Source organism: Culex pipiens, chromosome 2 (assembly GCF_016801865.2).
Source record: "Culex pipiens pallens isolate TS chromosome 2, TS_CPP_V2, whole genome shotgun sequence".
In the NCBI taxonomy this organism is placed as follows: domain Eukaryota; kingdom Metazoa; phylum Arthropoda; class Insecta; order Diptera; family Culicidae; genus Culex; species Culex pipiens.
The window spans coordinates 95,365,174-95,380,620 of NC_068938.1; the positions used below are offsets into that span (position 1 = coordinate 95,365,174).

Sequence of the window (15,447 nt, forward strand, 5' to 3'; positions counted from 1 at the left end):
TAAAAGAAATTAAAACAAGTGGAAATTATTACAATATAGCCGAGTGTAGTTCTGTGCGAGATTCTCATAATAGGGATGAGCTTGATTTTAGCAGTTTGTTTTTATCAGATATTACATGTAGTAAAATGTTCAATACAAGTAACAGTTCAAATGAACACTACAATTTAACAACATATGATGCTGATTTGCAAGTAAATGGTAAAACTTTTAAAGAGAATGATTTAACTAAAATATGTTTTAATGATAATGTTACTGAAAAGTCAGAACAAACATTTTTCATTGACAATGTGGGTTCGGTTGAACATAAAATAGAGCACCTTGAAAACGACGGAAATATTATTTTGGAAATTTATCTGGAAACATTTGTGTATACATTGTTTATGTTATTTACGATTAATGTCGTTGTTTTTTGTCAATTTGGTATGATAATACAGAAATTGTTATTAAATCTGTGCAAACAATTGCAAGACATTTTGACAAGCATTGCAAAATTGCAAATACAAATTATTGTGTGTAAAAGATGGACTAAAATACTGGACAATCGCTTTGTGGTTTTCGGGTCTAATGACAACATTACAAAATCGCAATTATGCCAAGGTGGGATTATAAATAATGTACAAGCCATCTTTGCCACAATAATTTACCAATATTTAGACGCTTACGTTTGTTACAGTTTTTTGAAACCAAAGAGGTTTTTGGATTTCTATAAAAAAGAATTAAAAATTAAGATTTCGTTGGCTTTAGTGAAAATTCACACCATAATGGCAAAGGCAAATATGTCGTATTGTTATTTGAGATTTTATCAGCAGCAGAAAAGTCTGACGAGTGGAGAATTCCACAATTTTAATAGTTTTAATGTGTTTTTATTATTTCTAATGAAATATTTTATTATTGGCGATTTGTTTCTCTCAAATATGTTTAAATTTACCAACAAAGCAATATATCAAATCAAATCTATAAAATGTAATAAAAAGGTATTCCAAATGGAACTTGTAATGGAAAACATTATAATTTTGGCTAAAATCGGTATAAAAAGTGCTTTTATTAAGTTTGCCAAATCTCAACAAATGTGTTGGTGGAAATTAATGAGATTTTTTAAAAGGATGGTGAAGGAAGAGGTTCCTTTGATTAAAAGCAAATTGATCTATAATACTACAACATTAACATTGAAAAAGTATATTTGGATAAATGTCCTATGCATTTGTGTTTTTAAATTTATAATATTATTTCTATTGTGTAATTCACAGAAGTCACTCGAAAAATTCGCTAAGTCATTGCGCCGCCTGACGCAAGTTGGAACGCATAAAGAACGACACACAAAGATGCAGCTGAAAGAGTTTGCCGCACAAGACGGCGTGACGGGTTTCGGAAATCCGGAAGACGCTGTGGTTCGGGCTGGATGCAGCCTTCATCGGGACGTGCACCGGGAATTTCGGGAGTACGCCAAGACGAAGATCACATCGGTACATGATATGCAGTCATCCGAAGTCGAAGGGCTTGGATTCGATTGGTGGCGCTCGAGATGGAAGTCATCTGTTGCTGAATGGCAGAAATGGCTCTTAAAATTGAATGAAATCAAATGTGCTGAAGATTCTGAAATTCTTCATTAATTGACGTTAGTCAACTGATTTGTTTCTTTTGTTAGATATTATTTAGTCAGTATAATGTAATGTTGCATTTCATATAGAAGATTAACTTTTGATTAAAAGGGGGGCGACTGTGGTGTATACCACACTTGAATTAAAGAGTAACAGTAACGTCTGTAAAGTTTACTTGTGAGCGATTTGACAATAAACTACCTCTTTCATCTTCGAGTACTCAACCAGAATACATCCTCTTCATTTTACTAAACGAGATACATATCAGTACCAACCTTTAAAAAAATATGTTTTCGGAGGTGCATTAAAAAAAATAGTGATGCCTTTCTTTAAAGAATCCAAAAGTTAAACCCTGAGGTACATTTTACCAAAAAAAAAAACTAAATAGGTACCTTTCGATTGCAAATTCGATTTTGCTTTAAAAATGATTTTTAATTTTTTTTGTTCGGGTTTTCGACATTTTTCAAATCAGGGCCAGATAAATCTGGGAATGCCAGATTTTTCAAGTGTCAGCCAGATTAGTATTAATTTATGCATGTTTTCGACAGAACAAATATCTTTTTTCAGGAAAAAATAAAGCTATCATCGTTTGAAGTTTTTGAACTTTTTTCATATGGGACGAAATTTTGCCTATTTCAATTTTGTACTCTTTTGTAGTCAACGTGGACAAGATTTATGGTTCAGATCATTAAATTTCTTATTTCTAGAGTTTTTTAAAAGGTCCTTTAAACTATTGCGGTGTTTCTCAACCTTTTTCGTTCCACTTCCCCCTTGGCTAATTTTCATGAACTTCATTCCCCCCTTAAATTTGGAAAAAAATTTAACAAATTTCATAATTAAAGATTAAATTGTTATCATAAGACTGAAGTTTCAATAAAAAAAAAAACAAAAATCAAGCAAAACATATTAATATGCAGTTTGTGAAATAAACTTCACAATGTAGTCCAAAATAGACTAAACATTCATCCAAAGAGATTTTTTCAAATATAGTTGAAATAATCTGGATGTGAAAGAAACGTTTGAAAAGTTTATAAAAAAGTATGATTTGAGCAAACTGAAATTAACTGATCATTTTTATGATTTTGAAAAAATATTCAAATTTTAAGCGATAAGTGCAGTTCAGTTATCTTCAGCATTTGTTTTTGACAAAGAACTTTGTCCTAAGGGCACTGCCTATGGGTGTCAATCCAAAATTTCGCGAAGCGAAAGTGTAACGATTTGTGTAATTGTTTGAACGCTTATATCTTCCACCCAATTCAAGCAATCTGCATTCTTTATCCACCAAACGAAAGGGGAAGTCTTAAATTGCAAGTAGACTACCTCACAAAGTTGATAAAACTTTGTTAAAGTATTCAAAAGTTAAGATGAAAATAAAAAATGAATGCAGGAAAAATCCCGGCTGCTGATTGACTGAGAGCACTTTATAAATTTTGCCTTGCCTCCTGCTTTCGTGGAACTGTCACGCGAGAATGTTGCACCACTGTTGCCACATTTCATGCGAACTATTTAAGCTAGCACTTAGCCTCAAAAAATTTCAGTGCCTTCCGTGGTTTCATCAAAGACGGATCCACGGTGGTAGTTTTAATGCTCACACACACACACGCACACATTGAAAGACACAGTTTGTGCACTACATTGGGAGGAATTGAAGATTGTAAGGACGGTCACCGGACAACCAGAATGATTTGGGGCAATGGGGTTGGGACCACATTTATAGGATATTGACCACACCCGGAGTGGCCAGTGCCCTGGGGAAGGTTCTACCGGGGGGACATTAATCGAACCATACGACTTGGGGCAATATGGGTAACAAAATTCATGGTTTTTGAAACTGGTAATGAAAATGGCCATTTTGACCTGATTCGCTACACCCGGAGTGGCCAGTGCCCTCGGGAAGTTTATACAGGGGGGACATTTTCCGAACTATACGACTTGAGGCAATATGGGTATCAAATTCATGGTTGATACAGGACATGAAAATTACCATTTTGATTGTAGTGGTCACAACCTAGAGTGGCCGGTTCCCTCTGGGAGGTCCTCCCGGGGGGACATTTTCCAAACCATTATTGTTTTGGCAATATTTTCGTGTTTTGGCAATTTATTTCAACAGAGGTGCCAAAGATTGAAAACATTTATTTGGAATAATTAATTTAGGATTAAATAAATAGGCAATGATTTAAAAATATAAAATAAAATGCAATATTTTTTTAGGAGTTTTGTACAAAGTTCTTTGTCATATTGGTAATGTAGAATATAACCACCTGCACCTTTTTTTATAAACCAACTGTTCCTGATTGAATTAATGCAAATGCTTCCTTGAAAAAAATACGAGGATCTTTTCGTGTATGTATCTATACATAACTGACGATAATCAAAATACTGAGCATGAGCATGGTTGACTGCCAATGATCAGTGGGAGCCAGTCATCCATTCACTGTTTAACCTCTGAAGATCCCTACTTTATTGGTCAATACCGGCGCCCTCCCAAGAAGCCTGCAGTTCAACGAAAGGGAGGAATGTTAGTCCGATAGTTGAAGTTGCAGACTCATCAAGCACATAGTTTTTCGCTATATACTTGTTGATACCGCTTGAGACCGTTGAATCCACAGCATCTCTATCAAACATCACGTGATTATTTTTTTTTTATTAGTAGGATAAGGTATTGGCTTTTCGATGCCTCCCGAGCTACGATGCTATGGGGAGGACTTTCATAACAGACCCGTCGGCGAGCCTTCCGAGCAACGAAGCTATGGGAAGGTCTTTCTGGTTAACATACAAAATCACTCACACACAATTATTTTGCTCCACTATTAACTCGACGATCCAAAATGTCAGTGCGTCTTTCGATCATTATATAGAAATGGCTTTTTCACCATAAAAAATAAAACCTTATTCGAAAAAATATACACAATTTACCCGACGCCGTGCCTTCCGATCAACGATGATATAGGAAGGGCTTTGAAAATGACAAAACAATTAATTAAGATTACAAAAGCACAAAAAAAACACCAATTACTCAACGAAAATGACGCTCAAGACACAAATAATTCAGTAAGGCAAGCGCGTGGCCTCGCCGCCCGCAATCGACTGAAGTAGGAAACACAATTAACACCCTGTTACTTTGGAACACAATTACTACGACAAACTCAACCGGCGGCGTGCCCTCCGATCAACGATGATAAAGGAAGGACTGATATTATCATTGCTAGCAAGAAATAGCACACATAAAAACACGATCGATCCTGTCAAGCAAGCACGTTGCCCCACCGCCCGCAAGCGACACACAAAATTCACGACAAAAAGCACACACAAAAAAAAACTTTTCACTCCGAATATTCTTTACAATGACGGGAGCGCCCTTTAAAAATCATGCACTCACCCCATACGAACAGCGACACAAAAGCACACAAAAAAATTAACCTGAATACTCACGACTTCGCGTCCCCACTTCCAGCGCACTGACGATAATCAAAATACTTTAAAAAAACTCAAGATGAGAGCACTCACAAAAAAATCTACTTTTCAAAATGCAATTCAAAAACTTTCAGAATTTCTAAGTTCAATTTATTTTTTCAAAGATCTGTTAAATTTTAGGAGAGTATGAAAACAATCTTTTAGAAATAGAACAAAAACTCGAATAGTGTGTTTACAAACCCATTCTATTTTGTTAAAACAGCGAATGTTTGAAAGGGTATAAAAACCCAAAGGACTTTTATTCTAAAAGTCCTAATATTCTTTCCAATTCGATAGTATGACTAAATGTTCTAGACATGGATTATTTTTGCAAGCTCGTTGTTCAAAGGCATTACATTTCTATTGCATCCTCATTGGCCAAATTTCCCCCCAGGGGGGAATTCCTCACCAGACTATTTTTAGCGAGGTATTTTTAGATTCAATTTCAATTGCGCTTGCAATCTTGTTTGAGTTCTGATATTCAACTTGCATTCAATTTTATTATTTTGTCCAATTCTTGGATTCAAGTATATCAGTCTCAGTTCTCCTCAAGCTACCAATGCTCCACGGTTAAGGCTAGTACGCAGAACGGAAGGAAAGGGGTCAAGAAACAGCTTTACGAACAGCAGAACAAAGGAGAGGGAGCGATTTCTTGGGGCTTTTCTTCACCCTCTCTGACTTGCTTACGCTGCCGCTGCTGCCCATATGATTTTTTTCTTGATCGGTTCCTTCCGAAGTGCGTATACCGCTTTTAGTGGAAAGCATTTTTGCTTGCCAATCCCTAAGGACAGGGGATCGAACCCCGCAGTGAGCTACAAGTTTTTCATTTAATTCAAATTTTAATGAGTCCATAACTTTCTCGTTGGGAGCAGATGGGTATCGAACCCAGGACCATTCGCTTATAATGCGAACATCGTAACCATTCAGCCACGACAGCTCCCATAAAAATGTTCCCACCGAAATGTTTTTGATCTTGAAATCATTGTTTTGATGAATTTTCTTTTGATTCTGGGCCCGTTAAGTAACGTCATGATTCGAATTCCCGGACGCTTCGAAATCTTTATCAATTATTTGGATATTTATAAGTTCGCGTTATGAATGTCAAAACTGTGTTATTTTATTGATTCTAACACCAACTATCAATTAAAGTTTGTTTGAACGCTATAGTTAATGCCAAAACAATAAAATAAAACAAAATTATAAGTTTACCAAAAATGCGAAACATTTCAACGGAAATATTTCATAGGCGTCCGAAGCACCGGGAAAGCAAAGCAGAAATTTATGTTTTTGATTTCCTTAAATTCTAGAAATTTTTTATATAAACTATCGATTGTTTTGATGTGTTTGGTCGCAAACGTTAGTTTGAGTAGTCACCCTGCCGTGTAGCATAGATTTCTGTTTTGCTATAATTTTCTATTTTGCGTGTGCACACGGCAGGGCAACAGTAGTGGTGTTGTTGATCGTCGCGATCACACGCACCATCGTAGAGTTTTGCGCATTCCTTTTTGCACTGCTTGAGTGTAGTATTCAGTACAAATAAATCGTCGTCGCAGCCGGTCGTCGTCTCGCGTTTCTCTGAGGAGATTTGTTTACCTTTGCGCGAATAAAGAGAAGAAGAAAGTTAAGTTTCTTGTGGAATAAATTGTAGTTTCTATCGTGAAGTTTTCTGTCGTGTTTTCTTGAGTACCTGTGGAGAAATACTTACCGGGAATCTGCTACACCTGCTCTGGAACATACCTGTGGAACCTATAAAGAAAAGGGAAGTGGAAAACGAGCACGGGAGGTACGGAAGGAATCTGGAAGGAGGAATTTCGGGACACAGAAGGACAACACAACACACGAAGGACAAACACACAACAACTAGACACAACGTAGAAAGAAGCCTCAGCAGCCGAAGTACAGGTGAGAACGCGTTTCGTGGCCAGACGGGATTGGGTCCGAACATTGGTGCCGTGACCAGGATTTGTTCCTTGGGTGGCCCAGCGAAACGCCATCGCGATCACCTTTGTGCGCCGAGAAGAGTTCGCCATCGCTGCTGGAGAAGAAAGACTTTGCGGCCATCGCGACTGTTTGTTTTGGCGCTCAGCAACAGCAACAAGTTCAACGACCGGGAAGAGGAGGTCAACGACCCTGCGAGGGAGAGGATTTCCATTAAGACGTGCACGGCCTGGAGGACAGGCTCACACGGTGAGTACACTTGTCTATTCTGTTTACGTTTGGAATCCTCAACGTTGTTGTACTTTCTCGGTACTGTCCTGCTGGGACGTTTTGCTGCTGTTGGAGTTTGCTGCTGAACGATTTGGACGATCACGAACAATACGGTCGACTGCTGTGTGATTGGCGACGATTTCGAGTACGAGCGGTACCTGTGCTGTACTGGAGGACTGCTGCAGTTCTGTGCGTGTTTGGACAGGTGTTTTGTTTACCGGGGGCGCGTATTTTTATACGGTTGGTTTACAAGGCCTGTACTGCCAGGCTCACAGGGTGAGTACTCGGCACGAATTATTTTGCTCGACGGTGTTTGCAACCTTTGCTTTTTCGGTTCGCTGCGGTGGACAACTCGCTGCTCTCGACGTGTGACACTTCCGCACTGGTGACGTCGCTGGACTCCTCACTGCTGGAAGGACGGAAAGTTGCTGTTTGTTCCTGTTGGGCGTAAAACATACAAGGCCTAGTTTTACAGGCTCACAGGTGAGCCTCTTTCCATTCCGTTAAGCGCGTTGTTTGTGGTGCTTCGCTTGTGTACCTTTCCCCACAGAGTGCCACCTGCGTCATCATGTCGACTAGGGCCAAGCTGGTCAAGAAGCGGGACCTGATCATCGCGCACCTGACTCGATCGAAGAGTTTCCTCAAGGGCTACGATGCGGCGACGCAACAGCATCTGGTGTCTGTCCGGATGGAAAAGCTCGAAGGAAAATGGGAGGAGTTTGAAGCGTTGCAGCTGGAGATCGAGGAGCTCGAGGACAAGGACTACGAGGCAGGCGTCTCTGCCGACGCGTCCAAGGACGAAGTGGAAAAGCGAGTGAAGCAGTTGGAGGAGAAGGAGCAGCAGCGAGAGGACATGATGAAGAGGTTTGAGGAACTGTACTACGAGGTAAGGGCAGGGTTGCTAGCTAGGATGCCAAAGGTGGTTACGTCTTCTTGTGGTTCTACCGATGGGACATGCACTGCTGGCGTTCATCTGCCCAAGATTGAATTGCCAAAGTTTAACGGAGATTACGATCTGTGGTTGCCTTTCCATGACACCTTCAAGTCTTTGATCCATGACAACCCGGATTTAAAGACCATTCAAAAGTTCCACTATTTGCGGTCATGCGTGGTTGAAGAGGCTGAGAGAAAAATTGAGAATCTCCAGTTGAGCGAGATCAACTATGAGATTGCGTGGGATACTCTTGTCAAACGGTTCTCCAACAAGTATCTCAATAAGAAACGGCATGTCAACGCGTTGTTGCACTTTCCGCGCGCGGAGAAGTTGACGGCGAGTGGGATTCATGAAGTGATCGATTGTTTCGACCGGTGTACGAAGATCTTGGATCAGTTGGGTGAGGCTTCGTCGGGCTGGGGAGTATTGTTGACGCAGCTGTTGGTGTCGAAGATGGACGATGCATCGCAGAAGAGCTGGGAGGAAGCGGCGCTGAAACTGGCGGACCCGACGTTCGGGGATGTGATCCAGTTTTTGGAGAATCAGACGAGGGTTCTCGAAGCGATTGCAGTCGATCAGCAACCGAAAGTTCAGCGATCGTCACCTGTGACTTCTGGCAAGCCAGCAAAGAAGCCCTTCCCAAAGCTTGTGGTGAATGCTGCGACGGATGCTGGCCCGCAGAAGTGTCCAGTTTGCAAGGGATCTCACCAAGCTTCTTATTGTCCGGATTTTAAAAGGCTGTCGGTGGAGCAGCGGATCAAGACGATCTACGAGCAGAAGCTGTGCAAGAACTGCTTGCGTGTTGGACATAGGATGTGGACGTGCCCGATTGCTGCACGCTGCAGTACGTGTGGTGGTAGGCACCACTCGTTGATCCACCCCGAGAAGCCAGTGGGTGTCCGTGGTTCGGCATCGAACAGGCCGGCCCCGGTGGTGCAGCAGGCTGCTGGTTCTAGCGTACCGTCAGCAGGGACGGGAACGGCCAGCACACCGCAGGCTCTGACGAGCTCTGTGGCAACCATTTACGCTGCAAACGTGGCAGCGGAGACGAGGAGGATTCACGTCTTCTTATCGACGGTTCTCGTTTCGGTGAAAGACTGCAACGGAAAGTTGCACACGGCTAGAGCACTTCTTGATAGCGGGTCGCAGGCAAATTTGATCTCGGAGCGGCTGTGCCAGATGCTGCGATTGCCCCGTAAGAAGGTCAGCGTACCGATATCCGGTGTCGGCAGCGCACGGATGCAGGTTGACAGCTCGGCGTCGGCAATAATTGCCTCGCGCGTCTCGAACTATACCGTACCGATGGAGTTTCTGGTACTGAAACGAGTAACTGAGGACCAGCCGTCGGCAACGATTGCCATCGGCGAGTGGAACCTCCCGTCGGATATGGTTCTGGCGGATCCCGGTTTCAACAAGCGCGCTCCGATTGACCTGCTGTTGGGATTGGAGCACTTCTACGAGTTCTTGCTGTTGAATGGTGGTCAGGTGCAGATCCAGCGTCCTGGTGAAGGTCTTCCGCTGTTTGTCAACACGGTTTTTGGTTGGATAGCAGCAGGGAAGACGGACTTGGGAAGCCTCAACCCTGTCCCGAGTTGTCATGTTTCGGTTAACGCGACCCTGGAGGAGAAAATCGAGCGATTTTGGACCATCGAAGAGCTGCAGGAGGCACCGAAGCAGACACAAGAAGAGCAGGATTGCGAGGAGCACTTCCAGACGACGTTTTCACGCGACACTACGGGAAGGTACGTGGTGCGGCTTCCGAAGCGCTTGGGCTTCGAGAAGATGATCGGCGAATCCAGGGATATGGCGGTGCGACGATTGATGCAGCTCGAGCGCAGGCTCGGTAAAGACGAAGGGCTTCGGGTGCGTTACAGCGAAGCGATCCACACTTATCTCGAGCAGGACCACATGAGATTGGTATCGGAGGAGGAGCTGAAGGGCGACACGCGCCTTGAGTGCTACCTTCCTCACCATCCGGTGTTCAAGGAATCGAGCACAACTACGAAGATTCGACCGGTGTTCGATGGTTCGGCGAAGACGACGTCAAATCATTCGTTGAATGAAGCGCTCATGGTGGGCCCAGTTCTCCAGGACCCGCTTTTTGACCTGGTGCTTCGTTTCCGGAAGAAGCAGGTTGCTCTCGTCGCTGACATCGAGAAGATGTACTTGCAGGTCAAGGTGCATTCCGACGACACCCCTCTGCAGCGGATCTTGTGGAGGCCGTCACCGTCGGAGCCCATTCGGACTTACGAGATGCTTCGGGTCACTTTCGGCCTGGCCCCATCGTCGTACCTAGCGACAAGATGTCTCCAGCAACTGGCGCATGATGAAGGTGAAGTGTACCAACGTGCGAGGGAAGCTCTGCTGCGGGATTTCTACGTCGACGACTTCATCGGAGGAGCGGAGTCCGAGGAAGAAGCGCTTTTGTTGCGGCAAGAGCTGGTGCAGCTGCTGCCGAAGGGCGGTTTCAGGCTGCGCAAGTGGGTGTCAAACGCCACAGGGGCGTTGGCGGGGCTAGCTGCGGACGATCTGGGGACGCAGACCAAGCTCAACTTCGACCAGGAGCAGGTGAAGACGCTGGGCATCAACTGGCAACCTGGGCCAGATGTGCTGGGAATCGACGTGTCGAGTTTGTCCGTGAGCGGACCGTGGACCAGAAGAAGGGTCTACTCGATAATCGCCCAGCTGTGGGATCCAAGCGGAATCACTGCCCCGGTGATATCATGGGCCAAAATCCGGATGCAGCTGCTGTGGGTAGCGACGCAAGGGTGGGACGACCCGTTGGCGCCGGCGCTGGCGACACAATGGACGGAATTTCACCAGCAACTACCCGAGTTAGCCAAGATAGCAGTCGACAGGTGCGCATTCGTGGAGAATCCAGCGCACGTCGAGTTCCATGTGTTTGCGGACGCATCGGAGGCTGCATACGGAGCATGCATATACGTTCGCTCAGTTGACCCATCAGGACGGGTCAAGATTTGCCTGTTGGCGGCGAAGTCGCGGCCTGCAGGTTTGAAGAAGGTCACTCTAGCAAGACTGGAGCTGTGCGCGGCTCTGATGGCAGCGAGGCTGTACAGTAGAGTGGTCCAAGCTCTCAAGATGGAGGGTACGGAAACTTGGTTTTGGTCAGATTCGACAGTCGTGCTGGCGTGGCTCAAGTCGCCATCGTACGTCTGGCCAACGTTCGTCGCGAACCGAGTCTCGCACATTCAGGAGCTGACGAAGGGACATCGTTGGAACCATGTCAAGGGGACGGAGAATCCGGCGGACCTCGTTTCGCGCGGCGTGATGCCGAAGGATCTCGTTGGACTGCGTCTGTGGTTTCAAGGTCCGCACTGGTTGGAGGCATTCGAGGAGTATTGGAGCAAGGCGAAGCACGAGGAGACCGAAGATCCGGCCGAAGAACTGTTGGAGAAGAAGAAGAACATTCTGGTGGTGTCGGAATCCCCGGAACCTCACCCGCTCATCGATCGCTACGCGTGCTATTGGAAGCTGCTGAGGATCACGGCGTACTGCATGAGGTTTGCTCGGAACTGTCAGCGTCGCAAGAAGCCATCCACAACGTCGTACCTCACCGTCGGCGAGCTGAAGGAAGCCAAACTGGCGCTGGTGCGCAGTGAACCTTTCGCCACGGAGATCAAGGCACTCGCGAACCACCGACTCGTGCCCGCCCATTCGTCGTTGAAGCTGTTGAACCCGTTTCTGGATCAGCAGGGCGTACTCCGTGTTGGTGGCCGGCTTAGACTCGCAGGCGAATCGTTTTCCACCCGGCATCCCATGATACTCCCCAACAGTCACACTTTCACGCGACAAGTAGCCGTCGCGTACCACGCAATTTCCCTCCACTCTGGTCCTCGCATGACGCTCGCTCAAGTTCGCCAGGAGTTTTGGCCGCTAAGTGGCAAACAACTGGCAACCTACACGTATCGGAACTGTGTGCGATGTTTCCGAAGCAACCCTGTCCCTGTCAAGCAACCCCCTGGTCAACTCCCAAAGCCTCGTACAACTCCCTCTCGTCCGTTCACCGTCACCGGTGTAGATTATTGTGGCCCGGTCTACCTGAAGCCCGCACACCGTCGAGCAGCTGCGCTGAAGGCGTACATCGCCGTGTTCGTGTGCTTCAGCACAAAAGCGGTCCACCTTGAGCTTGTAGGGGATCTGACGACCGCGGCGTTTCTTGCGGCCCTGCGACGTTTCGTTGCGCGCCGAGGCCTGCCCTCGGAAGTCCACTCGGACAACGGCCTGAACTTTCAGGGAGCTAGCAACCATCTGCGAGAGCTCTACGATCTGTTGCAAGACCCTACGGTGATCGAGGAGGTCACCAACGAAGCTTCTCGTCGTGGCATCGACTGGAAGTTTATCCCACCGAGAGCGCCGAATTTCGGTGGCTTGTGGGAGGCGGCGGTAAAGTCCGCCAAGACGTCGCTCATCCGCGTGCTCGGCCAGCGACAACTCTCGTTCGAGGACATGATTACTGTCCTCGCGCAAATCGAAGCAGCGATGAATTCCCGTCCGCTCACTCCACTTTCCGAGGATCCGGACGAGTTGGACGTGCTCACACCAGGGCACTTTCTGACCGGAACGTCGCTGCTGGCGATCCCAGATCCGGACTATTCGGACATCCCCACGAACCGGCTGCAGCATTACCAGCAGCTGCAACAACTGGTGCAGCAGCACTGGAAGCGGTGGAGGCGAGAGTACATCTCGCAACTCCACAATCAGAACCAGAAGTTCCCGCAAGCAACCCAGCTGAAGGCTGGCCAGATGGTAGTCCTCAAGGAGGACAACAAGGCGGCAATCGAGTGGCCTCTTGCCCGCATCGTCGAGGTCTACCCGGGCCCTGATGGCGTCGTCCGGGTCGTGAAGCTGCGCCTGCCGAACGGTGCTGTCTACAAGCGACAAGCATCCCGAGTTTGCTTGCTGCCTTTCGAGAGGGACTCGATCGGGCAGACTCCGAACGCCTTCAACCCTCAACCGTCACAAGGCGCACCGTAATCGGAGGAATCGCTGTCGACCGACATCCATGCAGCGCAACGGAGATGGGCGAAGAAGGCGCTAAGAAGATTATTTGAATTTTAAACAGTGCTAGTTTTAAGTAGCTAAGGAAGCGAAATTAGGTTTAGATTTTTCTTTAGTTTTAAATTCTTACAGAATTTTGGTGGCCGGAATGTTTGGTCGCAAACGTTAGTTTGAGTAGTCACCCTGCCGTGTAGCATAGATTTCTGTTTTGCTATAATTTTCTATTTTGCGTGTGCACACGGCAGGGCAACAGTAGTGGTGTTGTTGATCGTCGCGATCACACGCACCATCGTAGAGTTTTGCGCATTCCTTTTTGCACTGCTTGAGTGTAGTATTCAGTACAAATAAATCGTCGTCGCAGCCGGTCGTCGTCTCGCGTTTCTCTGAGGAGATTTGTTTACCTTTGCGCGAATAAAGAGAAGAAGAAAGTTAAGTTTCTTGTGGAATAAATTGTAGTTTCTATCGTGAAGTTTTCTGTCGTGTTTTCTTGAGTACCTGTGGAGAAATACTTACCGGGAATCTGCTACACCTGCTCTGGAACATACCTGTGGAACCTATAAAGAAAAGGGAAGTGGAAAACGAGCACGGGAGGTACGGAAGGAATCTGGAAGGAGGAATTTCGGGACACAGAAGGACAACACAACACACGAAGGACAAACACACAACAACTAGACACAACGTAGAAAGAAGCCTCAGCAGCCGAAGTACAGGTGAGAACGCGTTTCGTGGCCAGACGGGATTGGGTCCGAACATGATGTTAACAGCTTATTTGAGGCTTAAAGAATGCCATTCACTAACATTTCAGTCCAAATTTGTGCGATTCATAAGCAAAATCGAGTGTCCGGAATTCGAAGCAAAAGTGTCCGGATTTCGAATCAGCTTTTAACAGTGTCCGGGATTCGAAGCACAACAAGTCATTTTAATTATCAAATTCTGATGAAAAATTGTTTGAAAAGACATATTTTGCATGCATTCTCTTAAAACTGACTGTTTATACTAAATCCTGATGATATTTCTACATTTCCAACTTATTACATGATTTTTTGCCAGCTATGACAAAAATAATATGGTACTAAGTGTCCGGATTTCGAATCATGACGTTATACAAATCACTACAGAAAAGCATAACGTCATGATTCGAATTCCCGGACGCTTCGAAACCCGGACACTTCAACTTGTTTTATCAATTATTTGGATATAAGTTCGCATTATGAATGTCAAAACTGAGTTATTTGATGGATTCTAACATCAACTTTCATTTAAAGTTTGTTTGAACGCTGTAGTTAATGCCAAAATATTTAAATAAAATAAAATTATAAGTTTACCAAAAATGCGAAACATTTCAACGGAAATATTTCATAGGCGTCCGAAGCACCGGGAAGGCAAAGCAGAAATTTATGTTTTTGATTTTCTTAAATTCTAGCCATTTTTTATATAAACTTTCGATTGTTTTGATGTTAACAGCTTATTTGAGACCTAAAGAATGCCATTCACTAACATTTCAGTCCAAATTTGTGCGATTCATAAGCAAAATCGGGTGTCCGGAATTCGAAGCAAAAGTGTCCGGATTTCGAATCAGCTTTTAACATTGTCCGGGATTCGAAGCACAACAAGTCATTTTAATTTTCAAATTATGTTGAAAAATTGTTAGAAAAGACATATTTTTCATGCATTCTCTTAAAACTGACTGTTTATACTACATCCTGATGATATTTTTACATTTCCAACTTATTACATGGTTTTTTGCCAGCTATAACAAAAATAATATGGTACTAAGTGTCCGGATTTCGAATCATGACGTTAATTGGTAATAACTGTAAGCAACTTTTATTAATTTTAGATTTTAACTGATTCAATAATTTGTCGAGGGTTTCCGATCTTCTTTTTGCAACTAGTCGCATAAACTGGTTTTAAATTTGTTCGTTAGACTTTTTAAATATTGTTTCAAGTTTTTGACTCCATAATTTTCTCAAAAGACATGGGGACAAAATCAAATGATTGATTAAAAATTTAATCCTTGAAGAAAAACATTGGAGATATTTTGTCTTTTCGGATATTAGGAATTAAACGATTAGTTTGGTAAACCCTAGTTCACAATCAAAATTTCATGCATTCTAGGTAAGTACTTGAAGTTCAAATGGAAATATGCAAAACCGCATTAGAATAAATAAAAATCAAAAGAGGAATCTTTTTTCATAAATAAAACTTGAGAATTAAGGAACAACCATAAATCTG

General features: G+C 44.3%; 1 protein-coding gene across 1 annotated transcript; it reads left to right on the forward strand.

The window, feature by feature from the left end:
* Positions 1–1,322: 1,322 nt before the first annotated feature.
* On the forward strand, positions 1,323–13,188 carry LOC120425845 (uncharacterized). Its single transcript, XM_039590464.2, has 2 exons — positions 1,323–1,463; positions 7,810–13,188. The coding sequence occupies exons 1-2, from the start codon at positions 1,323–1,325 to the stop codon at positions 13,186–13,188; spliced, it is 5,520 nt and encodes a 1,839-aa protein (XP_039446398.2).
* Positions 13,189–15,447: the final 2,259 nt, after the last annotated feature.